This window comes from Saccopteryx leptura, chromosome 3 (genome assembly GCF_036850995.1).
Source record: "Saccopteryx leptura isolate mSacLep1 chromosome 3, mSacLep1_pri_phased_curated, whole genome shotgun sequence".
NCBI classification, from domain to species: Eukaryota; Metazoa; Chordata; class Mammalia; order Chiroptera; family Emballonuridae; genus Saccopteryx; species Saccopteryx leptura.
The window spans coordinates 62,008,091-62,030,855 of record NC_089505.1 but is presented as its reverse complement, the minus strand read 5'-3'; the positions used below and the strand labels follow the sequence as shown (position 1 = coordinate 62,030,855).

Sequence of the window (22,765 nt, the reverse complement as noted above, 5' to 3'; positions counted from 1 at the left end):
TGGGCGCTTCTCCTGTGTGCCCTGGCTGGGAATCGAACCCGGGACTCCTGCATGCCAGGCCGATGCTCTACCACTGAGCCAACCGGCCAGGGCTAAGACTTCAATTTCTTAATTAATTTATTCCCTCTTTCCCTCCCTCCCTCCTTCCATCTTCCTCCCTCCCTTCCTCCCTCCTACCCTTCCTTCCTTCCTTCCTTCCTTCCTTCCTTCCTTCCTTCCTTCCTTCCTTCCTTCCTTCCTTCCTTCCTTCCATGCAGTTCAACCCCTAACGGGAGCTCTTTATGGATTAGTAAAATCAGCCCTTGAATTGCAATGATTATTTCTGCTCTGGTAGAGCTTGAGTTGCAAAGTGCTAGAGGCAGGGAAACCATTCTTCTTTTCATAAACTCTGCAATTTGTTTCTTCTCTGGATCCCTTCTTCTCTCCAACTCACCCTAACCTAGTGAAGTCAAAGAGAGGCGTGGCAGAGGACAGGTGGGGAGAGATGGAGAGAGGCTAGGGCAGGGGTTGTCAACCTTTTTATACCTACCGCCCACTTTTGTATCTCTGTTAGTAGTAAAATTTTCTAACCGCCCACCGGTTCCACAGAAATGGTGATTTATAAAGTAGGGAAGTAACTTTACTTTATAAAATTTATAAAGCAGAGTTACAGCAAGTTAAAGCATATAATAATAATTACTTACTAAGTACTTTATGTCAGATTTTCGCTAAGTTTGGCAGAATAAATCTTTATAAAACAACTTACTATAGTTAAATCTATCTTTTTATTTATACTTTGGTTGCTCTGCTACCGCCCACCATGAAAGCTGGAGCGCCCACTAGTGGATGGCAGGGACCAGGTTACAGCACCTCCCGCCTGGCAGTGATGAGCATGGGCAGCACCAGACTGCTTGGGTCAAGATCATCCTGACTTTATGTTTCCAAATCATCCTAGGCAAGTGACTTAACTGCTTATATATTAGTTTTGCATTGTTGTTGTCATAAATTACCACAAACTTAGTGGATTTAAAATGCAGAAATTGCCTGACCAGGCGGTGGTGCAGTGGATAGAGCATCGGACTGGGATGCAGAAGACCCAGGTTCGAGACCCCGAGGTCGCCAGCTTGAGTGAGGGCTCATCTGGTTTGAGCAAAAGCCCACCAGCTTGAACCCAAGGTTGCTGGCTCCAGCAAGGGGTTACTCGGTCTGCTGAAGGCCCACGGTCAAGGCGCGTATGAGAAAGCAATCAATGAACAACTAGGTGTTGCAACGCGCAATGAAAAACTAATGATTGATGCTTCTCATCTCTCTCCATTCCTGTCTGTCTGTCTCTGTCTATCCCTCTCTCTGATTCACTCTGTCTCTGTAAAAAAAAAAAAAAAAAAAAAAAAAAAGCAGAAATTAAAATAAAATAAATAATTTTTGTGTGTGTGTGTGTGTTTTTTTTCTATTCATTTTAGAAAGGAGAGAGAGAGAGGAGAGAGAGAGAGAGAGAGAGAGAGAGAGAGAGAAGGGGGGAGGAGCAGGAAGCATCAACTCCCATATGTGCCTTGACCAGGCAAGCCCGGGGTTTCGAACCGGCGACCTCAGCATTTCCAGGTCGACGCTTTATCCACTGCGCCACCACAGGTCAGGCCTAAAATAAATAATTTTTTAACCAAATTTATTCTTACAGCACTGAAGGTCAGAAATCTCAAATGAGTCTTAAGGGACCAAAATCGGAATGAGCAGGCAGCACTCCTTCCGGAGAGTCCGAGGACACAGCGGTCCCCTTTCTCTCCCATAGAGAGAGCTGCACCCCTTGTATTCCTCATTCCCAACCCCTTCCACCATCTTCAAAGCCAACAGCAAGACATGTTCTCTCTCTGCCCCCGCCTTACTCTGCTTCTCTCTACAGTCCAACATCTACCTGCTCCCTTCCTAAAGGGCACTCGGGATTGCATTTAGGGCCCAACCGGATCCTCAGGATAATGTTCTCAACTTAAAATACTTGACTTAATCCAAGTGCAAAAGACCCTTTTTTCCACATCAAGTAACATTCATATTTTCCAGGGCTTAGGACCTGGATATCTTCGGGGGCCACTGTTCAGCTGACCTCAGTGGCCTCAACTGTAAATAGGACACTGTGAAGAGTCACCAGTCATATAGGTCAAGCACTCAGAGCAGTGCCCATCCTAGCATAAACACTTAATAAAAATGATGGGGAGAGCCTCAGTCTCCCTGTCTGAAAAATGGGAGGAGCTCCAGGGTTCCCCAGCTCTTTCCCTGGGCTGTTCCCCTTCTCTCACCCAGGTTTTTTGCAGAGGGATAGCCGAGGCCCTGAGAAAGGGCATCAGTCTTGTCAGTTAGGCCTGGAGCTGGGGAGGAAATGGCCAGAGCACACCCCCATCATCAGCCCAGACCAGAGGCGTCACTTCCTCAGGGTGCAGCGAGAGGCAGAAGGGGTCCCAGATGTGAACTCACACGCATGTGTGCTGTGTCTCCACTCTTCCCTCTTTGAGGGCAATTGGATTCCTTCTCTGTCACCCCCTCTGTCACTGTCTCTCTCTGGGTCCCTTGATTTCTCACTGTCCATGTCCTTGTCTCTCATTTGCTGTTTTGTCATCTCTCTCTCCCTCTTGATTTCCCCACGCCAGTCTGTCTGTGGTCTCTCCTGCTTTCTCTTCTCCCATCTCTAACTCTATCTTTCTGTCTCTCCTCCTGGCCTGTCTCTCCCTCTCTGGGTCTCTGTCTCTCTCCCTCTCTGTCTCTGCAGGGGTTCTCCTCCCCTCAGCCTGGGAAGTCCCCGAAACCTGTGGGCCTCACCCAGGACCCAGGAGGCACGCAGGAGCGAGAGAGGCCAGGTGAGTCAGCAGGAAGAAGGACATTCCTGCCGATTTTCTGTGATTGTGCACAGCCAGGCACCCTGCCTGCCCCCTCCCCTAACACATCACTGGACCTCACCAGAGTGTGTCACTTGACAGAGAGACAGAGAGAACAAGTCTGAGAGAGACATAAAATCTGAAAGAGGCAGAGAGACAGAAAACAGATACAGAGACACAGAAAGAGAGGTACAGAGAGAGAACGACAGCATCAGAGAAGGACAGGGATTGAGAGAGACAGAGACAAAGGAAAAGAATGAAACATGGAGACAGCAGAAGACAGACAGAAAGACACAGAAAAAAGAGAGACAAACAGAGATTTGGGGAGACAAGAGCAGTCTGAGGAGGAGCTGGGTGAGGTCCAGGATAATTCCCTCATTCTTCAAATAAAAGAGGAAATTGTACTTGAGACTGGTGACATCATCCAGCCAGAAAGTGGTAATTCCAGACCACATAGCCATGTGACCCCCAAAACTGAGCTTTCCTTTCCCTGGGATATGCCTCCCACCCTTCCCAGACCCATGTCCCCAGCTGGGAAAAGCAAGGATCAGTCGAATGAAGCTCCCTGCCCCTGGTCACCCAGGAGCAAGTGGCCGAGCTGGATCTCAAACCGGCCTAGACCAAAACCCCAACATTCTATTTCCCTGCCACACACACATTAACATTTCACTCAGTCTTCAAGAAAACCCCGAGAGGGACCCCCTTTTCCCCATGAGGAAACTCAGACTTGGAAAGGTTTCTATTGGTTCAGTGACCCAGCTAGGGAGTGGTCAGCATGACAACCACTGGCCTCACACTTATGATGAGTCTCCCTTCCCACCTCACAGAAAGGAAACCAGGGCCAGAATCTATAGTTGGGTGCAACAACAATACTAACGACAGTTCCAGCTTCTTATCGAGCACCAAGCACTGTGGCAAGCACCTTGGGCACATGCTTTTATGTTCCAAGCACAGGAAGTGAGAGGGAGGCACTTATCTTTACTTTCCAGATAAGAAGGTTGAGGCACAGGGGCATTAAGTAACCTGCCCAAAGCCACACAGCTAGTGAGTAACTGGAATTTGAGTCCTCACAGTGTAGTGCCAGCCTCCACACTCTTAAGCCCTACTGCCTCTTAGGTGAAAGGATTTTTTTTTTTTCTGTATTTTTCTGAAGCCAGAAACGGGGAGAGACAGTCAGACAGACTCCCGCATGCGCCCAACGGGGATCCACCCGGCACGCCCACCAGGGGGAGATGCTCTACCCCTCCGGCGCGTCGCTCTGTTGCTACCAGAGCCACTCTAGCACCTGGGGCAGAGGCCGAAGAGCCATCCCCAGCGCCTGGGCCATCTTTGCTCCAATGGAGCCTTGGCTGCGGGAGGGGAAGAGAGAGACAGAGAGGAAGGAGAGGGGGAGGGGTGGAGAAGCAGATGGGCGCTTCTCCTGTGTGCCCTGGCCGGGAATCAAACCCGGGACTTCTACATGCCAGGTGGACGCTCTACCACTGAGCCAACCGGCCAGGGCAGGAGAAAGGGCTTTTTTTTGGAACTTTTCTACCTTATATTTAAATGATTAGCTTAAGGCTTCGATGAATAAGTAAGAATGACCAGAGTTTCATCATTAGGATAGTGGTAGAGGTAGCTACTCCTTACTCGCTGCCCATTATGTAGCTCCCTTCCCAGTTCTGTTCCAGCCACACTGGCCTCTGGGCTGTTCCTAGAAGGTCAGGCATGCTCTCACCTCAGGGCCTTTGAACTGGCTATTTCCTCTCTGGAACTCTTCACAGACTATTTGCCTGACTTCTTTCCTCATACGTTCAGTCTCTGCTCAAACGCCACCTGCTCAGGGAAGCCCCCCTGGATCACCCCACTTACACTGATCGCCTTGCCTGTACCTTGCACCTGCTTCAACCTGGCTTGTTTTTATCCATTTTATTTGTCACTGCTGACACAGTCCTAGATTAGATAACACATATCTATTCCCCATTTTGCTTTGTTTTTTGCTGTGACCCAGTCCTGGACCAGTGCCTGGCACTCAGTAAATATTGAAGGAGTTTGTTGAGTCCCCCACGTGGGCAGCAACTGTTCAGGGCTCTCGCCTGCATTAAATTGCTCTGATTGATCAGAACCATCCTGAGATGAAGGGACTATCTTATCTTTTGTGTTTTATTTCACTTAAAAAAAAAAACAACTTACTTTGAATCTTTACAAACACACAGAAAAAGGAGACAAAATGACATATAAATTAACTTAATCTGATTGATACAAATCTTTTGCTATTTTGCCTTTCTTTTTCCCTAAAGTTTATTAAAGTAAATACAGACATCAATGACATTAACTTCTAAATATTTCAGTGAGTTTTAAAAGTTAAGAACAATTTCCCCACATAACCATAAAACCATTGTCATAACTACACTATGCACTTTTTGGCTGAAGTGTTTTAAAGTAAATCAAAGATATTATTTCAAGCCCCAAAAGTTTAGCATTCATCTCAAAATGATAAAGACATTTTCCCACATAACCACAATACCTTTGTCCCTCCTAACAAAACTTAAAAAAATACTGTTATCTAATAATCAGCCACGAATTTCCCATCGGGACCAGTTTTAATCTCAGGGATGAGTTCACTCGCCCAAGATCGCACAGCAGAAAGAGGCAGAGCTGGAATTTGCACCCGCGAGCTGGGGACAGAGACATGACCACTGCCACGTGAGTCAGAGCAAAGCCAGCCCCCTTACTCCGCGCTGGCCACGCCCTGGTAAAGGAAGTTTGGCCGGGGTGGGGGTGGGGGGTTTGGGGAAGGAGGTGGGGCGCCCACGCATCTAGGGCTGACTCGCTCTTTCGCAAACTGTCTGGGAGGAGCCCCCGGGACCACAAAACTCTCTCCTTCCCGGGGCCAGACTCAGAGGTGCAGGGAGCCCGCGCACAGGAGCTGCTGCCGGACATGGGCGTCCCGCTGCTGCTGCCGCTGCTGCTGTTGGTTCAAACTTGCATTCCAGGTAGGGGCTGGGTCCCCAACACCCAGCTGGGAACTGGATCTGACGGCGAGGAAAGGAGGGAACGGGAAAAGAGGGAGGACTCGAGTCTGGCGAGTTGGAGGTGGAGTAACAGTTCTGCTACCTGCAGCTGCACGCGGCACTGTACCCGGTACACAGTAGGTACTCGGGAAATAGCAAATAGTTGAGCGAAGGCATTTTAACAATAGCCGCCGTTTCGTGAGTGCGCTTTTTATTCCAGGTCCTCCTAAACTCCTTACTTACTTGCAATTTTGAACTGGGCACGCAGAACTGTATTTTAACTCTGTTTCACACAGAAGGAAACTGCAGCACAGAGAGGTTAAGTAAGTGGTCCGAGGTCACACAGCCAGTTCTTGAATCCGTGGAATTCTGATCACTGCAGGGGCGTCCCACTGCTCTCTCCACTCTGTCGAACCCCTCTCCCCAAACATAGGCAGAGCAGCGCATTTTACACAAGGTCCCCAGAGAGTCAGGCTGAGCCCTAGCCAGATAGCCGGGTTCGTTAAGAGTGTCATCCTGATGCTTAGAGGTTTATGGTTCGATCCCTGGTCGGGGCACATGCAGAAACAGGTTGATGTTTCTCAATCGCGCTCTGTATCCCTCTCTCATCAATAAAATTTAAAAGATTAATCAAAGAGAGTCAGGCTGAGCGTTCCTCGAGGATGCTTCCCTTTAACTACCCTAGCCACCGAACTCTCTCACCTCCTTTCCCTGGCAGATGTAGGGGGGAAAGAGTTGACAAAAGTAGAGGAAATAGAGAAGGAACTGAATCAGGGCGGGCTAGGAGGTCGGGAGTGGTTTGGGGTGAGGAGTACTCGTCAGTGAATAACCCGGAAAACTCTCCCAACCGTTGGAGACCAAGAATGAGTAATGACTGTTGGACTCCAAATTTGGGGGTGGAGGGGCAGGGAGCCACAGGGGAGCCTGGTGGGCAGGGAACAGGCCTCGCAGCCGGGCCAGCCTGCGGGCTATAGCCTCCGGGAGGAGCTAGGGGGAGGGGAGAGAACCTGGAGGAGCCGCGGGGAGGGAGGGGGAGAGAGCCGCGGGGAGGGAGGGGGACAGCCCCGGGGAGGGAAGGGGACACTCGAGGGGAGGGAGGGGGACAGCCGTGGAGGCAGCAGTGAGTGCCGCCAGAGTTGCGGTCAGAATCTCCCGAGGGCTATCGGGCGGGGTTAGAACTTCGGGGTGGACTGATGGGCGAGGGAGCACTGGGGAGAGGCTTTGGAGGGGGCAGAATCTGGGGAAGTGAGTGTGTGTGGGGGGGGGGTATAGTTAGTAATGGGCAAGGGGAACGGGGATGAAAGGTCAAGGTCCCAGAGTCTGGTGAGGCGTGTCGCCCCTGGGAGAGCGGGCCGAGTAGACCGAGGGGTGGGAGGGCTGGGGTGGCAGAGCTGGAACGTCAGGATGGACAGAGAGGGTGGAGCTAGGTAGGACTCCTAGGGTTAGGCCCGGCACACGGACAGATTTCAAGGGAAAAGGAGCGAAGGCAAGATATTCGGGAAGGATTTGTGGGCAGCGATAGAATCTGAGGAAAGGTGCAGAGATAGAACAAGGAGCCAGAGAGAGACCAGAAGTGCGGCTGGCTCGATCTCAGCGTTGGGCTGGCGGAATGTGGGGCACAAACCTGAGGGCCCAGGGTTTGGAGACCTGGTCCCGGTATTGGGACATCAGGGTGCCAGAGGGGCATCCTGGCGCAGAGCTATAATAAACTCTCCTGCACAATTTGAGCTTGCTATACTAACAAAGCCTAACCTATTCGGGTACTCTCTCCTCCATGAGACAAACCTTTCTATAGACTTAGACAATGTAAAAAAATAAAATAAAATAAAACAAAAAAACTCTCCTGTTGTCTCCTCCTTCTCCCTACAGCCACCTGGGGCCTGCGGTGCATGCGCTGTACTAGGACCGGGAACTGCCAGGTGGAAGAGTGTGCCCCGGGCCAGGATCTCTGCAGAACCACAGTCCTGCGCACATGGCAAGGTAAGCTCCCCCACTTGGGAGCCACAGGGAATACCAGTGACCAAGAAACCTGTCCCACTAGCGATCAAGAAAATAAAAAAATGAAAAATAGAAAAAAAGAAAAAAAAAAACACAAGGTGACCCTGTTTTATTCCCATAACATTTAAAAGTCTGACAATTGGGGTTGATGAGAATGTGAAGCTGCAGGCCCTGCTTTTAGGGGGCCAAATGGTGCAGCCACCCCACAGAGCGATTTGACGATATCTAGTGTAGATGGAGATTAGAGTACCCTACAGCCAGCATTTCAATTCCTAGGAATACAGAAACACCAAAGAACCCTGGCTGTATGTGCCCTGGGACACATGTATGAGAATGTTCTTAGCAATAATGTATATGGTATGGAAAATTGGAAACACCTTGAAGTCACTCGGCAGCAGAGGAGAAAATTATGGTGCAATCTCATAACGCAATAAATACTACGCAGCAGTTTAAATGGGGAAACTAGAGCTGTGGGTATTAATGTGGATACATCTCAAAAACAGAAGGTTGAGAGAAAAAAAGCATGTTGCAGAGTATGATGCCTTTATATATAAAGTGTAAAATATGTCAAACAACAGTGTGTGTTGTTCTGCATAGAATGTGTGAGAATTACCTACTCCAGCGGTTGGCTCTGGACAGGACAATAGGGAATGTGCTGGGGGGGGGGGTAGCATAAGGCTTTCACTGTGCTTTTTAAGTTTAGTTCATTTTTTAAATATTTGAAACAAATTTAGCAAAATGCTAATATTTTATAAAGTTAGGTGATGAATATACAGTATTTATTATCATTCTCTTATACTTTTGGGTGAGCTTAATGCATTTTCATTAAAAAATTTCTATTAGAGGCATCTCCCCACTAAGATCACTAAGCTGGGAGGGAGAGGTAGATGGATCTAGAAGGTCCCAGTAATAGTGTAGGCTCCCTGTGGGGATGTGCTGAGGGGGGTTAATTCTAGAAAAGACAGGGTTGGACCCAAACAAGAGTAGAGGCTGGGGAATCAGCCACAGGAATGGGTGACCTTAAGACCAGGAGTGTTTGAGGCTGGTTGGGCCCAGGGGAGCCTGTAAGGTGACAGAGATACATTCTGCACAGAAAGTGAAGAGCTGGAGGTGATGGAGACAGGCTGTGCCCACTCAGAGAAGACCAATAGGACCATGAGCTATCGGATCGGCATGCAGATCATCACGCTGACAGAGGCTGTGTGTGGCTCGGATTTGTGCAACCGGCTCCGCCCTGGTAAGTAGGACAGCCCTTGCCAGACCCAACCCCAGACTATCTCCAACTCACCCCCATCGTCATCCCGGTCCTCTCCTCAATCCTCTGACACCCAACCCCAACTCCACACCTTCCCCGAGTCAAACCCTTTCTTAACCCAAACACATCTCCAGCCCAACCCCATTCCCAACCCCAACTCGGCCTCACCTCCAATCCTATCCCCAATTTCACTTCACCCCCAACACTCTCCAACTCAAAATCACTCTTATTCCAAACATTTCTAACCCCATCCCTAAATCAACTCCATTTTATCTCAAACTGTCCCCAATCCCAACCACAAACTCCTCCCCATCCCTAACCCTGTCCCTTCCCATATGTGTTTGTTTTGATGGGTGTTATGTATAAGATGCAACACCTACCCTTAAGAGCTACACACACATTCACCCACCTGAGAGGTAGATGTGGTATCTCAATGATGATTTGTCATCTAACTTTTGCGATAGGGCAGGGAATGGTTCAAACGATAAGATGCTAAGGGACCAGGATACAAAGACCAGAGTTACCAGAGACTCAGACTGCTTAAGGGAAGTCAAAGAGAAGAGTATCACAGGCTTCTGTGGCTCAGAAAGTTCCTAGAATAGATGGTCCTTGATTTGGGCAGGGAAAAAGAATGGGAAGAAAGTTCCGTAAGTCCTTGTGTTGAGTTTCGTAGCTTCAGGCTCTGGTCAGTTTAAGAAAAATATTTAGAAAGGTTTCAGCCTAACCAGGCAGTGGCTCAGTGGATAGAGAGTCGGACTGGGATGCAGAGGACCTAAATTTGAAACCCTGAGGTCACTGGCTTGAGCACAGGCTCACCAGCCTGAGTGTGGGGTCACTGACTTGAGCACAGAGTCACTGGCTTGAAGTCCAATGTCGCTGGCTTGAGTAAGGGGTCACTCACTCTACTGTAGCCCCCACAGTCAAGGCACATATGAGAAAGCAATCAATGAACAACTAAGGTGCTGCAGCAAAGAACTGATGGTTCTCATCTCTCTCCTTTCCTGCCGGTCTGTCTCTATCTGTCCCTCTCTCTGTCTCTGCTTTTCTCGCTAAAAGAAATAAAAAAAAAAGAAAGAAAAAGAAAGAAAGAAAAGTTCCAATTCCCCAAGTGTTCACAGAAGAGGAAGGGCGGGAAGGCATAGATCTCTGTTGGAGATAGTCAGACAGAAATTCTTCTTTCTGGCCATAATGAGGAAGGAAGCTGGTGTAGGCCAGTCCACTCGCAATGCCGTCAGTAGTGGAGAGCCTCTGTTTACTCTGCCTCTTTCTATTTCATCTGTCCTGAGCTCAAACATTTATCTGTTGGTGGGAACTGAAGTAGATGTTTGTTTTCAAGGAAGTGATGAAAGAGAACATCAGCTTCCTTTTGTGGCTAGACATGTTTAAGGAAAGCACTAATAATTGAGTCTAAGTAGGGCTTCTAATAAGAGATAATATTCAAAATATTTAACAATATCGATCAGTACAAAAGGCATTGATCAATTGGAAAAGACCTCTGGAGACCCCCTGCTGGGCCTGGTGTTACAAGCTGATGGATCTTGGAGACATGAAGATTCTAAAGAAAAAGTTGGCAGTGGTCAGGGGTCCACCAGAGAGAGAGCTTGGGGCAGCAGCTGTCAATTTAGAAATTTAATAACTGACATGCCTCTATCAGTCCCATTTCTACTGCGACCTTACCCTGCTTGTGGTGACTAGAACAGTTGGTTAAACCAGTGGTCCTCAACCTTTTTTTGGGCCACGGACCGGTTTAATGTCAGAAAATATTTTCACGGACCGGCCTTTAGAGTGGGACGGATAAATGTATCATGTGACCGAGACAAGCATCAAGAGTGAATCTTAGACGGATGTATCAGAGGGAATCTGGTCATTTTTTTAAAATAAAACATTGTTCAGACTTAAATATAAATAAAACAGAAATAATGTAAGTTATTTATTCTTTCTCTGCGGACTGGTACCAAATGGCCACGGACTGGTACCGGTCCGTGGCCTGGGGTTTGGGGACCACTGGGTTAAACCACATCTTGTATGGAAATAATACGGGGACACAGCAGTGACCAAGACAGCCTTGGTCCCTGCCCCGGTGGAGCTCCCAGTCCAGTGGAGGGAAGGGTGTGACAGACCGATTGCAGACAGCAACTGCCCAGAGTAATCAGAGCTGGGAGCTGGGGAGCACAGGCAGAGGGGTCAGGACCATGAGAGAGGGGACAGGGACCAAAGGGGTCCCAGTCATGGGGAAGCACAGTCCAGAACTGTCAGGACTGAGGTGGGGGAAGCAGAGCCTGGAGTGATCAGGGCTGCAATGAATGAAGAGTAGGGGCTGTGAGACCCTCAAGGAGATACCTGACTCAGATCAGGGAAGGTTTCCTACAGGAAGCAACAGCTAAGCTGGATCTTGAGGGATGAGTAGGAGTCAGACTGTTAAAAAGATAGTGGAAAGGGTTTTCTGGGCATACGGAGCAACAGATACAAAAGTCCACAAGTGGATAGAAGTATAAGTATGGCTGGATGCAGGGGAAAATGGGGCCCAAGAAGCTGTTGAAATTGGCAGGGTCATATTACATAGGGCTTTCCAGGCTGTGGTGTGGAATATAGACTTTATTTGGAAAATGATGGAAAGGTGTTGTGACGGAGGGACGCGATGATGGAGGGACGTGGTGATGGAGGGAAGTGATGATGTAGGGACACGGTGATGGAGGGAAGCAATGATGGAGGGACGCGGTGATGGAGGGAAGCAATGATGGAGGGACGCGGTGATGGAGGGAAGCAATGATGGAAGGAGCAGTGATGGAGGGAAGAGGTGATGGAGGGATGTGGTGATGGAGGGAAGCAGTGGTGGAGGGATGTGGTGATGGAGGGAAGAGGTGATGGATGTGATGGAGGGAAGAGGTGATGGAGGAAAGAGGTGATGGAGGGATGTGGTGATGGAGGGAAGAGGTGAAGGAGGGAAGAGGTGATGGAGGGAAGAGGTGAAGGAGGGAAGAGGTGAAGGAGGGAAGAGGTGATGGAGGGAAGAGGTGATGGAGGGATGTGATGGAGGGAAGAGGTGATGGAGGAAGGAGGTGATGGAGGGATGCGATGATGGAGAGAAGAGGTGATGGAGGGATGCGGTGAAGGAGGGAAGAGGTGAAGGAGGGAAGAGGTGATAGATGCGGTGATGGAGGGATGCGGTGATGGAGGGAAGAGGTGATGGAGGGAAGAGGTGATGGAGGGATGCGCTGATAGAGGAAAGAGGTGATGGAGGGATGTGGTGATAGAGGGAAGACGTAATGGAGGGATGTGGTGATGGAGGGAAGACGTGATGGAGGGAAGGTAGGAAAAGAGATACCAGCTTGGAAGTGGGTGAGGCTGTCCAGGTGAAGCCAAAGGTAGCTGCATTAGAGCACCAGCCCTGCAGATGGAGACACGTGGATGGACTTGGGCGCTACTTACCAGGAGATGAGCAAGGTTTAGTGATAGATTACACACAGCAGAGCTTTTGTAGTTCTGGTCACGATGGAGTTGATTGTATTAGACTAACCCCCACCAATGACAGCTAGGAAAGCTGTCAAGTGAACAGGTAGTGGAAGTCGCTGGAGGGCAGCAGATGAAGAGAGGAAGTTGAGATACTATGGTCTTTGGACTAGGGAAGCACAAGAGTTGAGTTCCACAGACAAGCTGGAATTTTCCCTGAGCGCCTTTCCAATGTGGGGCTATGATGGGGAATAGAACTTGAATGGAAAGAGATTGTCACTAGGCCAAGAAGACAGAGGTACAGTCTGGGGCTGCCAGAGTGTCTAGAAAATGAGAGGCAAAACCCTGGAATACTTGGAACCACAGAAAAGGGAGTCCCCAAATGTACAGACGACTTCCTTCAGGCATTGGCAAGCTATGCATGCATAAGGTAACTCCAAGAAACTCAGCAGAAAACAGTATCTGGGAAGCTACAGAACTGAGCAGGGATTCCAGCAGGCACGGACACTGGGGAGACCCAAGTTGCCAAGTTGGCAAGAAAGGCCTTGATAACCAACTCAGGCTTTTCTCCAAGACCGCGCCCTAGGAGTAGGGGCAAATCTGAATTAGCACAGCCATGGAAATGTCTCCTTCCCATCTTCAACAGAACCTAACCTTTGGAAGAAGATACATCCTTTAGAGCCTTTACAAATTTTCATCTATAATGTCTGGCATCTAATCAAAACTTACAAAGTAACCTGAAGAAATTAAAAAGGACTTATTGACCAGAAAACCAAGAGAAAAATCCAACAACAGAAACAGACTCATAATGATTCAGATATTGGAGCTATTAGACAGGGAACTTTACAATAGCTATGATCAATATATTAAAGAAAATAGAAGAAAGGATAAGTTTTAGCAGTACTCCTGGAGTCCAGTTTTTAAAAGAGTCAAACAGGAAATATAAGACAGTGACTGAAATTAAGAACTCGATAGACGTGCCTAATAGAGATTAGAACGAGCAGAGCCGGAGGATTAAAGAACTAGCGGCAGGGCAATAGTGTATCCAGACTGCTACTGGGATGTGCAGGGGCAGGGAGCCTCCAGGTTTCTGCCCTGGAGGATGGGGGGGACCACCTCTGAGACGTGGAATTCAGGAAAAGGAGTTTCGGTTAGGGTATGTAGAGATTTGGGTGTTTGAGGGGTAGTCGGGGCCTCCGGGCAGTTGGGTATATAGGTGTGGAGCTCAGAGAGAAGTCTTGCCAGGAGAGAGATTTATGAGCTCTCAGCAGGTAGATGGAGATGAGGCCATGTCAATAGATAAACATCCACATGGGAGAGAGTGTGCAGCGTGATAAATGAAAAGGGCCCAAGACAGAACCCTGAGGACCACCCACATTTAGAAGAGCAGCATAAGAAGAGTCCCCAGAGGAGAGCCCTGGGTGGTATGAGACAGCTATTTGGGCAATGATAGCAGTTCATGTTTTTATTTTCATAGAATTTCCTGCGAGAAGACATGGGTTGTTGGCCTTCTAGTTACAGTATTTTTGTCTGGCGGGGGGAGGGGGGAAGATTTGGCCTTTGATATAATGGATTTACCTAATTACAGCTGCTGGCTTGCCAGTTGAGAGCCTTGGCTGAGACAGCCCTCTCATTTCTCTAAGACTTGGCCCAAACTCAGCTTGGCTCTCCGGGTTCAGGAAGGAGCAAGCATGCCAGGGCTGGGGACGGTGCCAGCCGAGGCCTGCACAGGGGAAGGAGCGGTGGATCCAGGGCGGAGTAACCCCTTCACTTGGCCTGACCCGGAAGGTTCACATGAGAAGCGAAGTCATCACAGATCAGTCAGGTGACACACTTGGGTAGAGTATTAATCATCTATTGCTGCATTACAAATTGCCCAAAAACTTAAAACAAAAAGAACATGCATTATTTCACAAATTTCTGAAGGTTAAGAATACGGGAGTTGGCTTAGCTAGATGGTTCTGGATCTTTCCTGTGGTTGTTGTCAGGATGACAGCTTAGCCGAGGTCATCTGAAGGCTCCCGAGGCAGCTTCACTCGCATGGATCGCTCCCTTGGCTTTGGCAGAGGCCTCAGTTCCCATCATACAGACCTTGCCATAAGGCTGCGTAGCTGTCCTTACAACATGGCAGCCGACTCCCCCTGGAGCAAAGGATCCAAAAGAGAGCTGGGGACACCTGCAATGTCTCTTACGATCCAGCACAGGAATCACACACCGTCATTTCCACAGAGTCCTTTTGGTTACCCAGGTCAGCCCTATTCTTCATGGGAAAGGACTATAACAAGGGCATAAATACCAGGAAGCAGGGATCACTGGGGGGTGTCCTGGAGACTGGCTACCACAGGGAACAATAGAAGAGTTTTAAGTAATTATTCAGTCACTCATTCATTCATTCATCCATTTTTTGTTCAATATCCTCTCTGGCCCAGGCATTACCCTGGGTGATGTTGAGACCCAGTAGTGACAAAGAATGGCCCTACTCTTTGGGGGCTCAGAGTCTACTGAAGGAAACAAGCCTGTCACCAGACAGGGATGACCCAGAGTAAGCATGGCTGGGATTGGGGAGCCCAGAGAGGCCCTGGAGATGACACCCGAAGGATGAGCAGGAGATGGTTAAGCAGAGAATAAGGGAACAGCAGATGCAAAGGCTAGATGCACTGGCATGTATATTTGGAGACTGTGGGAAGTTGTGTGGAAGTAGAGTCTGAGGGGCCAGTGGAGGGAGAGGTAGCCGGGACCCAGTCTGATGAGCCTTGAGTTCCATACTGAGAATTGTGGATTTTATGCTGAGGGCACCGAGGAGCCATGGAAGGATTCTGAGCAGAGAGGCAGGGTCAGAGCTGAGCATTAGAAACATCCTTCTAGGGCCACATGGGGATGCGCTGGGGCTGGGGTGAGAGTGGCGAGAATGCAAACCAGGAGGCCAGGGAGGAAGCTGGGTGTTGAGGGAGGTCCGGGCTGGACCTGGTTATGGGACTGGAAAGGAAGGAGTGAAATGGGTTCTAGAAAGATTCAGAAGGGCCAGGGCATGGTGATTGGCTGAAGAGTGGGAGAACGAGCTGGATCTCCAGGGCTCTCCTTGTGGACTCACCCTCCTATCCTCCCCAATCAGGCCGGGCTCGCACCTTTCCCCGAAGCCGTTACCTCGAATGTGTTTCCTGCGCCTCTTCAGACCTGAGCTGTGAGAGGGGCTGGGTCCAGAGCCTCCAATGCCGTGACCCCCAAGAACTGTGCCTGGAGGTGGTGACCCACCAGAACCTGGAAGGTGAGCCCTAACTTGCCAACAACTCTTCCTCTCTGCTTTGCTCCTCCCCAAAGCTGGCTGCACTTAATTCCCCAAATAACAGGGATTTGAGCAAGTATAAAGTTCTCTTACACACAAAAAATCCAGTGCTAGGAAGTCCCGGGCCACAAGGACAGTTCCACGGTCTCCGGAAACCCAGCTACTTTCTCATTTCCTACATATTGCTTCCATTCCCAGATTGCCTCGTAGTCCAGAATAGCTGCCAGAGCTCCAGCCTCATGTCCAAGTTCGAGGAAGAAGGAAGGTGAAAAGAAGGGGCAAAAATGGGGCCTCTCCTTTTGTAAGAGTTCTTCTTTCTGGAAGTCCCCTGAACCTTTCTACTTATATCACACTGGCCACAACTTAGCTACATGACTGTACCTACCAAGGCTAGAAAATGTATCTTTTGGCTAGATATAAGGCTGGCCCGAAGACAGTGAAGGCCCTTTAATGAAGGGTGAAGCAGAGAATGGACAGATGACTGTTGTGGTGGGCAAATCCCACCTTAGCCCTTCATTGAAAATCTGACCTCTCTGCTCTGCCCCCCACAGGGAGTCCAAAGGATGAGCCTCACTCCCGAGGCTGTGGCAACCTTCCTGGCTGCCCAGGCCCTACCGGTTTCCACAACAACCACACCTTCCACTTCCTGCGGTGCTGCAACACCACCAAATGCAATGGGGGCCCAGGTAAGGGGCCAGGGAACCTGCGTGAGGCCTGGGATCTCGGTGGGCAGGTGCGCTCGGGGACATTGCCGCCCTCTATGAGGGAAACACGCCCTCTCTAGGTCTCTATTTCCTCCTCTGAAAGGTGGGCATCACAAGCACTTCCTCAAAGGACTTTGTGGGAATTCAATGAGTCTATCAAACTTCACCAAGACCCACACTTGCTGCTTCCTATATCTTTTGATACATCCACTGCTTACCACCCTAGTTGAAGCCACCATGACCTCTTCCTTAAATTGTTACAGTAACCTCCTCTCTGGTCTCCCTGATATAATACAGCCAATGTGCAGCACAACAGCAAGAAAGATTTTTGTAAACATATATGAGATCATGTCACTCTCCTTCCTCAAGCACTTTAACGACTTCTCCTGCTCTTAGAATAAAATCCAAAGGCCATACTACGCCCTATGTAATTCCTCACCCATTTGCCTCAAGGTCTTCATTTAGTTTCTACAACTGCTGAATGCCACCCTGCCTCATGGCCTTTGCACGTACAATACCCTCTTCTAGAAACACGTCTCCCTGAAGAGTTCAGCTGACTGGCTGTTTCTCACTTGGGCCTCAGCTTTAAAGTATCATCCTCAGTGAAACTTTCCCTGTCTCTCCTTCAGTATAATCTAGATCCATTGTGTTACTCTGTCTTCATAAAACAGTACAGTCTGACACACTTTCCGCAGCGATGTAAGAGCTCTCTATCTTTAAAGTATGGTTGCCACCACCACAAATAGCTATGGAACACTTGACATGTGAACTGAATTTTGAATATTATTTCATTATTATTAATAATTAAAATGTTGATGCAATCACATGTGGCTAGTGACTACCAATATGGGATGGTGTCGTTCTAAATTATAAGTTCTCTGAGGGCAGGGACTTTTTCATCTTACCCAGCGTTTGCCCAGTGCCTGATCAGAAAGGGGCACTAGAGTTGAGAGAGAGTATGTCATTCCAATGTCAACCACAAGGGGGCGTCATAACACCTTAGGCTCAGAGCTGCCTGTCAAAGCAAGGGAGGAGGACACCCTTCCCTACACCCCCACCCTGTGTTAATTTTGCTTATCTCTTATCTTCTCCCAAGTCCTGGAACTTCAACACTTGCCACTGAATGGCCTGCAGTGCTACAGCTGTGAGGGGAACAGCACCCATGGATGTTCCTCTGAAGAGATCTCCCTCACCGCCTGCCGAGGTCCCATGAATCAATGTATGGAAGCCACAGGCACTAATGGTGAGGCCCCTTGGGGGACTGGGAGAGGACACTATTGAGGAGGGAGGAGGTCTGCAAGAGGTCGTCGACTTCCAGTTTAGCTGGACTTAATTGAGGTGTATCTTCCTATGGGACTGCAAGGTCATCAGCTTGAATGTGGGGGTCGCTAGCTTGAGCATGGGGTCATAAACATGATCCCATGGTTTCTGGCTTGAGCCCAAGGTTGCTGGCTTGAGCAAGGGGTCACTTGCTTTGCTGGAGCCCCTCCCCCCCTCAGGCAAGGCACACATGAGAAAGCAATCACTGAACAACTAAGGTGCCGCAACAAAGAATTGATGCTTCTCATCTCTCTCCAATTTCTGTCTGTCTGTCCCTCTCTCTGTCTCTCTCTGTTTCTGTCACAAAAAGTATATTTATTGTTTTACTTTAAAATAACAATTAAAAACTCATTACACATGAACATATTTTTATGACAAAAAAGGCTACATTTTCCAAAATGAAAAAATTTAACAAGAAGACTGGCATTGTTTTACAGTTTTGCAAATCTCTTTATTGTCTGGCTTGCTAGAAGACAGCTGGATCCTCATGGCTGCTTCTGCATTCGGTCTGTTGCAAATCACACGTCCTAGTGGTTCTGGAAAACACCACTGCACACTCATGAGAGCAAAAAGCCAAATGATGTTTTATCATTATTATGAGAATAATTCTGACTTCACAGGTCTTCTGAAGCAGACCTAGAACTTCTGCTTTTTCCAGGTGACGTCCATCACAAGGTGGCTCATCACCCAGTGAGAAGCTCAGGCCCAAGACCTGGGAGTCTCACAGTCTTCTCTCTCCTCAGGGCCAGGGAACGCACGCTACACAGTAAGAGGCTGTACAGCGCCCTCGTGGTGCCAGAGCCTCCATGTGGCTGAAGCCTTCGGACTGACCCATGTCAACGTCTCCTGCTGCTCTGGAGATCGCTGCAATGACCCAATGAGAGACATCCACCTGCGCAGGGGGGGCGCCCCCCAGCCTGGCCCTGCCCACCTCAGCCTCACCATCACCCTACTTCTGACTGTGAGACTATGGGGAGGCACCTTCCTCTGGACTTAAACCCCACACTCTCCCTGCCCTGGCTGGATCCAGGGGACCTTCGCCCGTCCCTCAGCTCCCAGCCCTGAAGACTTGCTGTGTGACTTCAGGCCAGTGTGCTGCTCCCTCTGGGCCTCAGTTTTCCTAGCTGTAAAAACACCCGTCTCACAGAATTATAAGAAGCAGAGGAAAAAGCCGGAGAAAGGCTGCGGGCCAGCAGAAGAGTTGTCATTACTAATTTTGTTGCAGCTATTGTTATTATTAATTAATATTTGTTTTATTTAATATTTTATACTTATATAAAGATATTTCTACCAATGAATAGGGCCAGGTCCGCTCTTCTCTGTAGCATCTATTTTTCAAAGGATGCACGGGGGGCACTCCTCTTCCGGCCCCTGGAATTAGGGGTCACATGGGCTCAGGCATTCGAGGCTCCCACCTTGGGAGCAGTCTCATGTGGCCTTTACCCTGAGTTGCCTCTACATCTCATTCTGGGCTCTGAATGCAACCTTCGTACTTGCCCATCTAAGGACTAACCTCCCAGTCACTTCTCCCAAACTGCAAAAGTCAAGGCTATTCTGTTGTTCTATGGAGACATGCCCGCCTTTCCTGCGGGCTGAGGCGGGAGATGTGTTGGGGAGAACCTGCCTGCCGGAACTCCCTCGATGCACTGCAGTGAGGAACAAGGACGGCACTACATTTCCCCTGATGCCCTGTTGCCAGGAGATAAAGGCTGGACTCTATTTCCTAGGATCCCCTCAGACTGGCTGACAAAATCGCAGAGCTGCCATTTCAGTGGCACTCTTGGAGCACAATATTGGAGAGTTCATGTTTTCTGTGGTTCACGGAAGCAACCCCACAGAGACAAGATTACATGAGCCCTATAGCAAATAAAAGAGATACGTCATCTTCCATGGTATTTGGGGCTAGGTGAGGAGCAGGGCTTCTTTTTAGGACCCCCTCGGAACACATATCTCCAACTGTCAGTGTGGTGGCTTAAAGAGACAGGGTCTGTGCCTCTACCTCTTGAACATGACTGGCTCTATGACAACTTTGATTAATTGACTCTGGTAGGAGTTGTGCCACGCCATGTTCTGGGCCGGGCTTTTGGGAGCTGTCTGGTTCTGGGGAAGCCAGCTGCCACGTGCAAGTTCTCCTACACTGAGACTGCCATGCCGTGAGGACTCCCAAGCTGCTCGTGCACAGATGCCATATGGAGAGAGAGTCACAGATGTTCCAGCCATCTCAGCCTGGGCACCAGACAAGTGGGAGAAGGAGCTACCTTGGACATTGCAGCCCCAGCAGATGTCTGTGCAGGAGAAGCAGGAACCCCAGCTGTTCTCATTTCCTAGGGCTGCTATACTAATAATTATTACAAACTGATAAACAGGGTGGCCTCAAACAACAGAAATTTATTCTCTCAGAGTTCTGGATGCTGAAATCCAAACTTGAGGGGCCGGCAAAGCCATGCTCCTAAAGTCTCCAGGAAGAAGTCTCTTCCTAGCTTCTGTGTGCAGCTGACAATCCTCTGCATTCATTGGTTTACAACTACATCACTCCCAGCGCTGCCTCTATCGTCACATGGCTTTCTTTGTGAATGTGGCTATGCGGCTCCAAATCTCTCCTCCCCTTATAAGGTCACTAGTCATGGGTTTAGGGACCCATCCTAACCCAATATGACCTCATCTTAACTTAATCACATCTGCACAGACCCTATTTCCAAATGAGGTCACATTCATAGATCCTGGGAATTAGGACTTAAACATGTATCTTGACAGGACACAATTCAACCCACAACACCAGTTCACAGCCAGAAGCAAGGTTTCAGATCTATGGCTCCCATGAACTACCCATTCATCTCCAGCTGTTCAAGCCAGCCCATCTGGGCCCCGGGCCACTGGGGAGCAAACACGCACTGATCCTGCTGTGCCTTGCTGAAATTCCTGACCCACAGAATTGCAAAATTAAAAAGTTCTGTTTTTACACCAGTTCTGTTATGCTGCAGTGGTTAACTGGAACAGTCCTTTATTTGTTTGTGTGCTAACTCTCCCCATTATAATCTCCATTAAGGGCAAGGCCTTTTATTGCTCACTGTTGTCTTCCCTGTGCCTAGAATAGCACCTGGGACATGGCAAGTGATAAGACAAGGAGGGAAGGAAGGAAAGACTACATATTCTACACTATCTTACAACAAAAACTGGGTTAGGGCCTGACCAGGTGGTGGCGCAGTGGATAGAGCGTTGGACTGGGATGTGGAGGACCCAGGTTCGAGACCCTGAGGTCTCCAGCTTGAGCGCAGGCTCATCTGGCTTGAGAAAAGCTCACCAGCTTGGACCCAAGGTCGCTGGCTCAAGCAAGGGGTTACTTGTTCTGCTGTAGCCCCACGGTCAAGGCACATATGAGAAAGCAATCAATGAACAACTAAGGTGTCACAATGAAAAACTAATGATTGATGCTTCTCATCTCTCTCCGTTCCTGTCTGTCTGTCCCTATCTATCCCACTTTCTGACCCCCTCTCTGTCTCAAAAAAAAAAAAAAAAAAACAAAACTGAGCTAGGACTCTGTCTCGCATGATGCCCTACAGCACAGATGATGACATTTTTTGAGATGTTCCATAGTTTAAAAAAATTTTTTTTGTGAGAGGTACAGATAGGAACAGACAGAAAGGAAGAGAGATGAGAAGCATCAATTCTTTGTTGAGGCTCCTTAGTCTCCTTAGTTATTCATTATTGCTTTTTCATATGTGCCTTGACCTGGGGGCTACAGCTGAGCCAGTGACCCCTTGCTCAAGCCAGTGACCTTGGGCTCAAGCCAGTAACCATGGGGTTACGTCTAAGATCCCATGCTCAAGCCAGCGACCCCACACTCAAGCTGATGAGCCTGCACTGAAGCCGGCAACCTCGGGTTTCAAACCTGGTTCCTCTGCATCCCAGTCTGATGCTCTATCCACTGCGCCACCACCTGGTCAGACTCATAGTTAAAATTGAGGCTAGTTTCACCTTTGTCATGATTCCTTCTGACAGAAATTGGAGGCTAGAATTACATCCACCATAGTGTCCTATGGCAGAAATTGGAGGCTAGCACCACGTTTCCCATGATTCTTTTCAGCAGGAACTGAGACTAGGACTGCATCTCCCACGAAACCCAGTGGCAGAGATTGGAGGCTAGGATTACACCTCCTATGATGCCCCACAGCAGATATTGAGCTAGGGATAAACTCTGCATAATGCTCTACACCAGAACTTGTAATCAGGACCTCATTATTAATGGCTCCTGAGATTTTGTTCAGGGATCTCACTTGCAAGAAGTAAAATCTATTTAAGCTGACATAAGCAAAAATGACAATATTATTAGAAGATTAGAATCCAGGCAAAAGCAAGATCTCTAGGCCTCACCAGGGACAGGAAAAAATTGAAAAGCTGTGTATGAAAGTAAGGTTGTCTCCCTTTTGTAAAAGCTCTCTGCATCTCTCTCTCTCTGTCACTCTGCCTCTGTCTGTATCTCTCTCTCTCGACTGTGTGACTTCTCTCTTGTAACGCAGGAAGCCCAGACTCAGAAAATCAATCTGGTGTTGTTGTGAGATCCCAAAGGAAGCACAAGGAAGACCAGATGGAGAAGACATAGCCTTTATTACTTACATGCGGTGGTAGCACTGATGGCGGCAGGTTGGTGATAGCTCCTCACCCCAGTGAGGGAGGCCACAGTTATATAGCTAAGCCCTGGGCAATTGTCAAGCAAAACTCTGTCTGTGTGCAAGCCAGCAGGTGAGCAGGGGGTAGGGGGAAGGGTATGTGCCATTCTGTGTTGTCCCCCTTTGTGCATATCTGGTGACTCAGTGCCACTGTTCTTAGTAAAACCTTACAGTTGACCATAGCACTATGTGGCTGGGGAAAGGGAAGGACGATATCCAGTATTGGCCCTACACCTCATGGGCTACTACTTTATT

The 22,765-nt window shown here is 48.8% G+C and overlaps 1 protein-coding gene and 1 pseudogene across 1 annotated transcript; both read left to right on the top strand.

Moving 5' to 3' along the window:
* Nucleotides 1-5,656: 5,656 nt before the first annotated feature.
* Nucleotides 5,657-19,141, top strand: PLAUR (plasminogen activator, urokinase receptor). Its single transcript, XM_066373652.1, has 7 exons — nt 5,657-5,815; nt 7,703-7,813; nt 8,925-9,068; nt 15,649-15,801; nt 16,371-16,505; nt 17,620-17,766; nt 18,587-19,141. Exons 1-7 carry the CDS (start codon nt 5,761-5,763, stop codon nt 18,838-18,840), a joined length of 999 nt encoding a protein of 332 aa, XP_066229749.1. The 5' UTR covers nt 5,657-5,760; the 3' UTR covers nt 18,841-19,141.
* Nucleotides 7,537-7,639, top strand: LOC136401572 (small nucleolar RNA SNORA28; annotated as a pseudogene).
* Nucleotides 19,142-22,765: the final 3,624 nt, after the last annotated feature.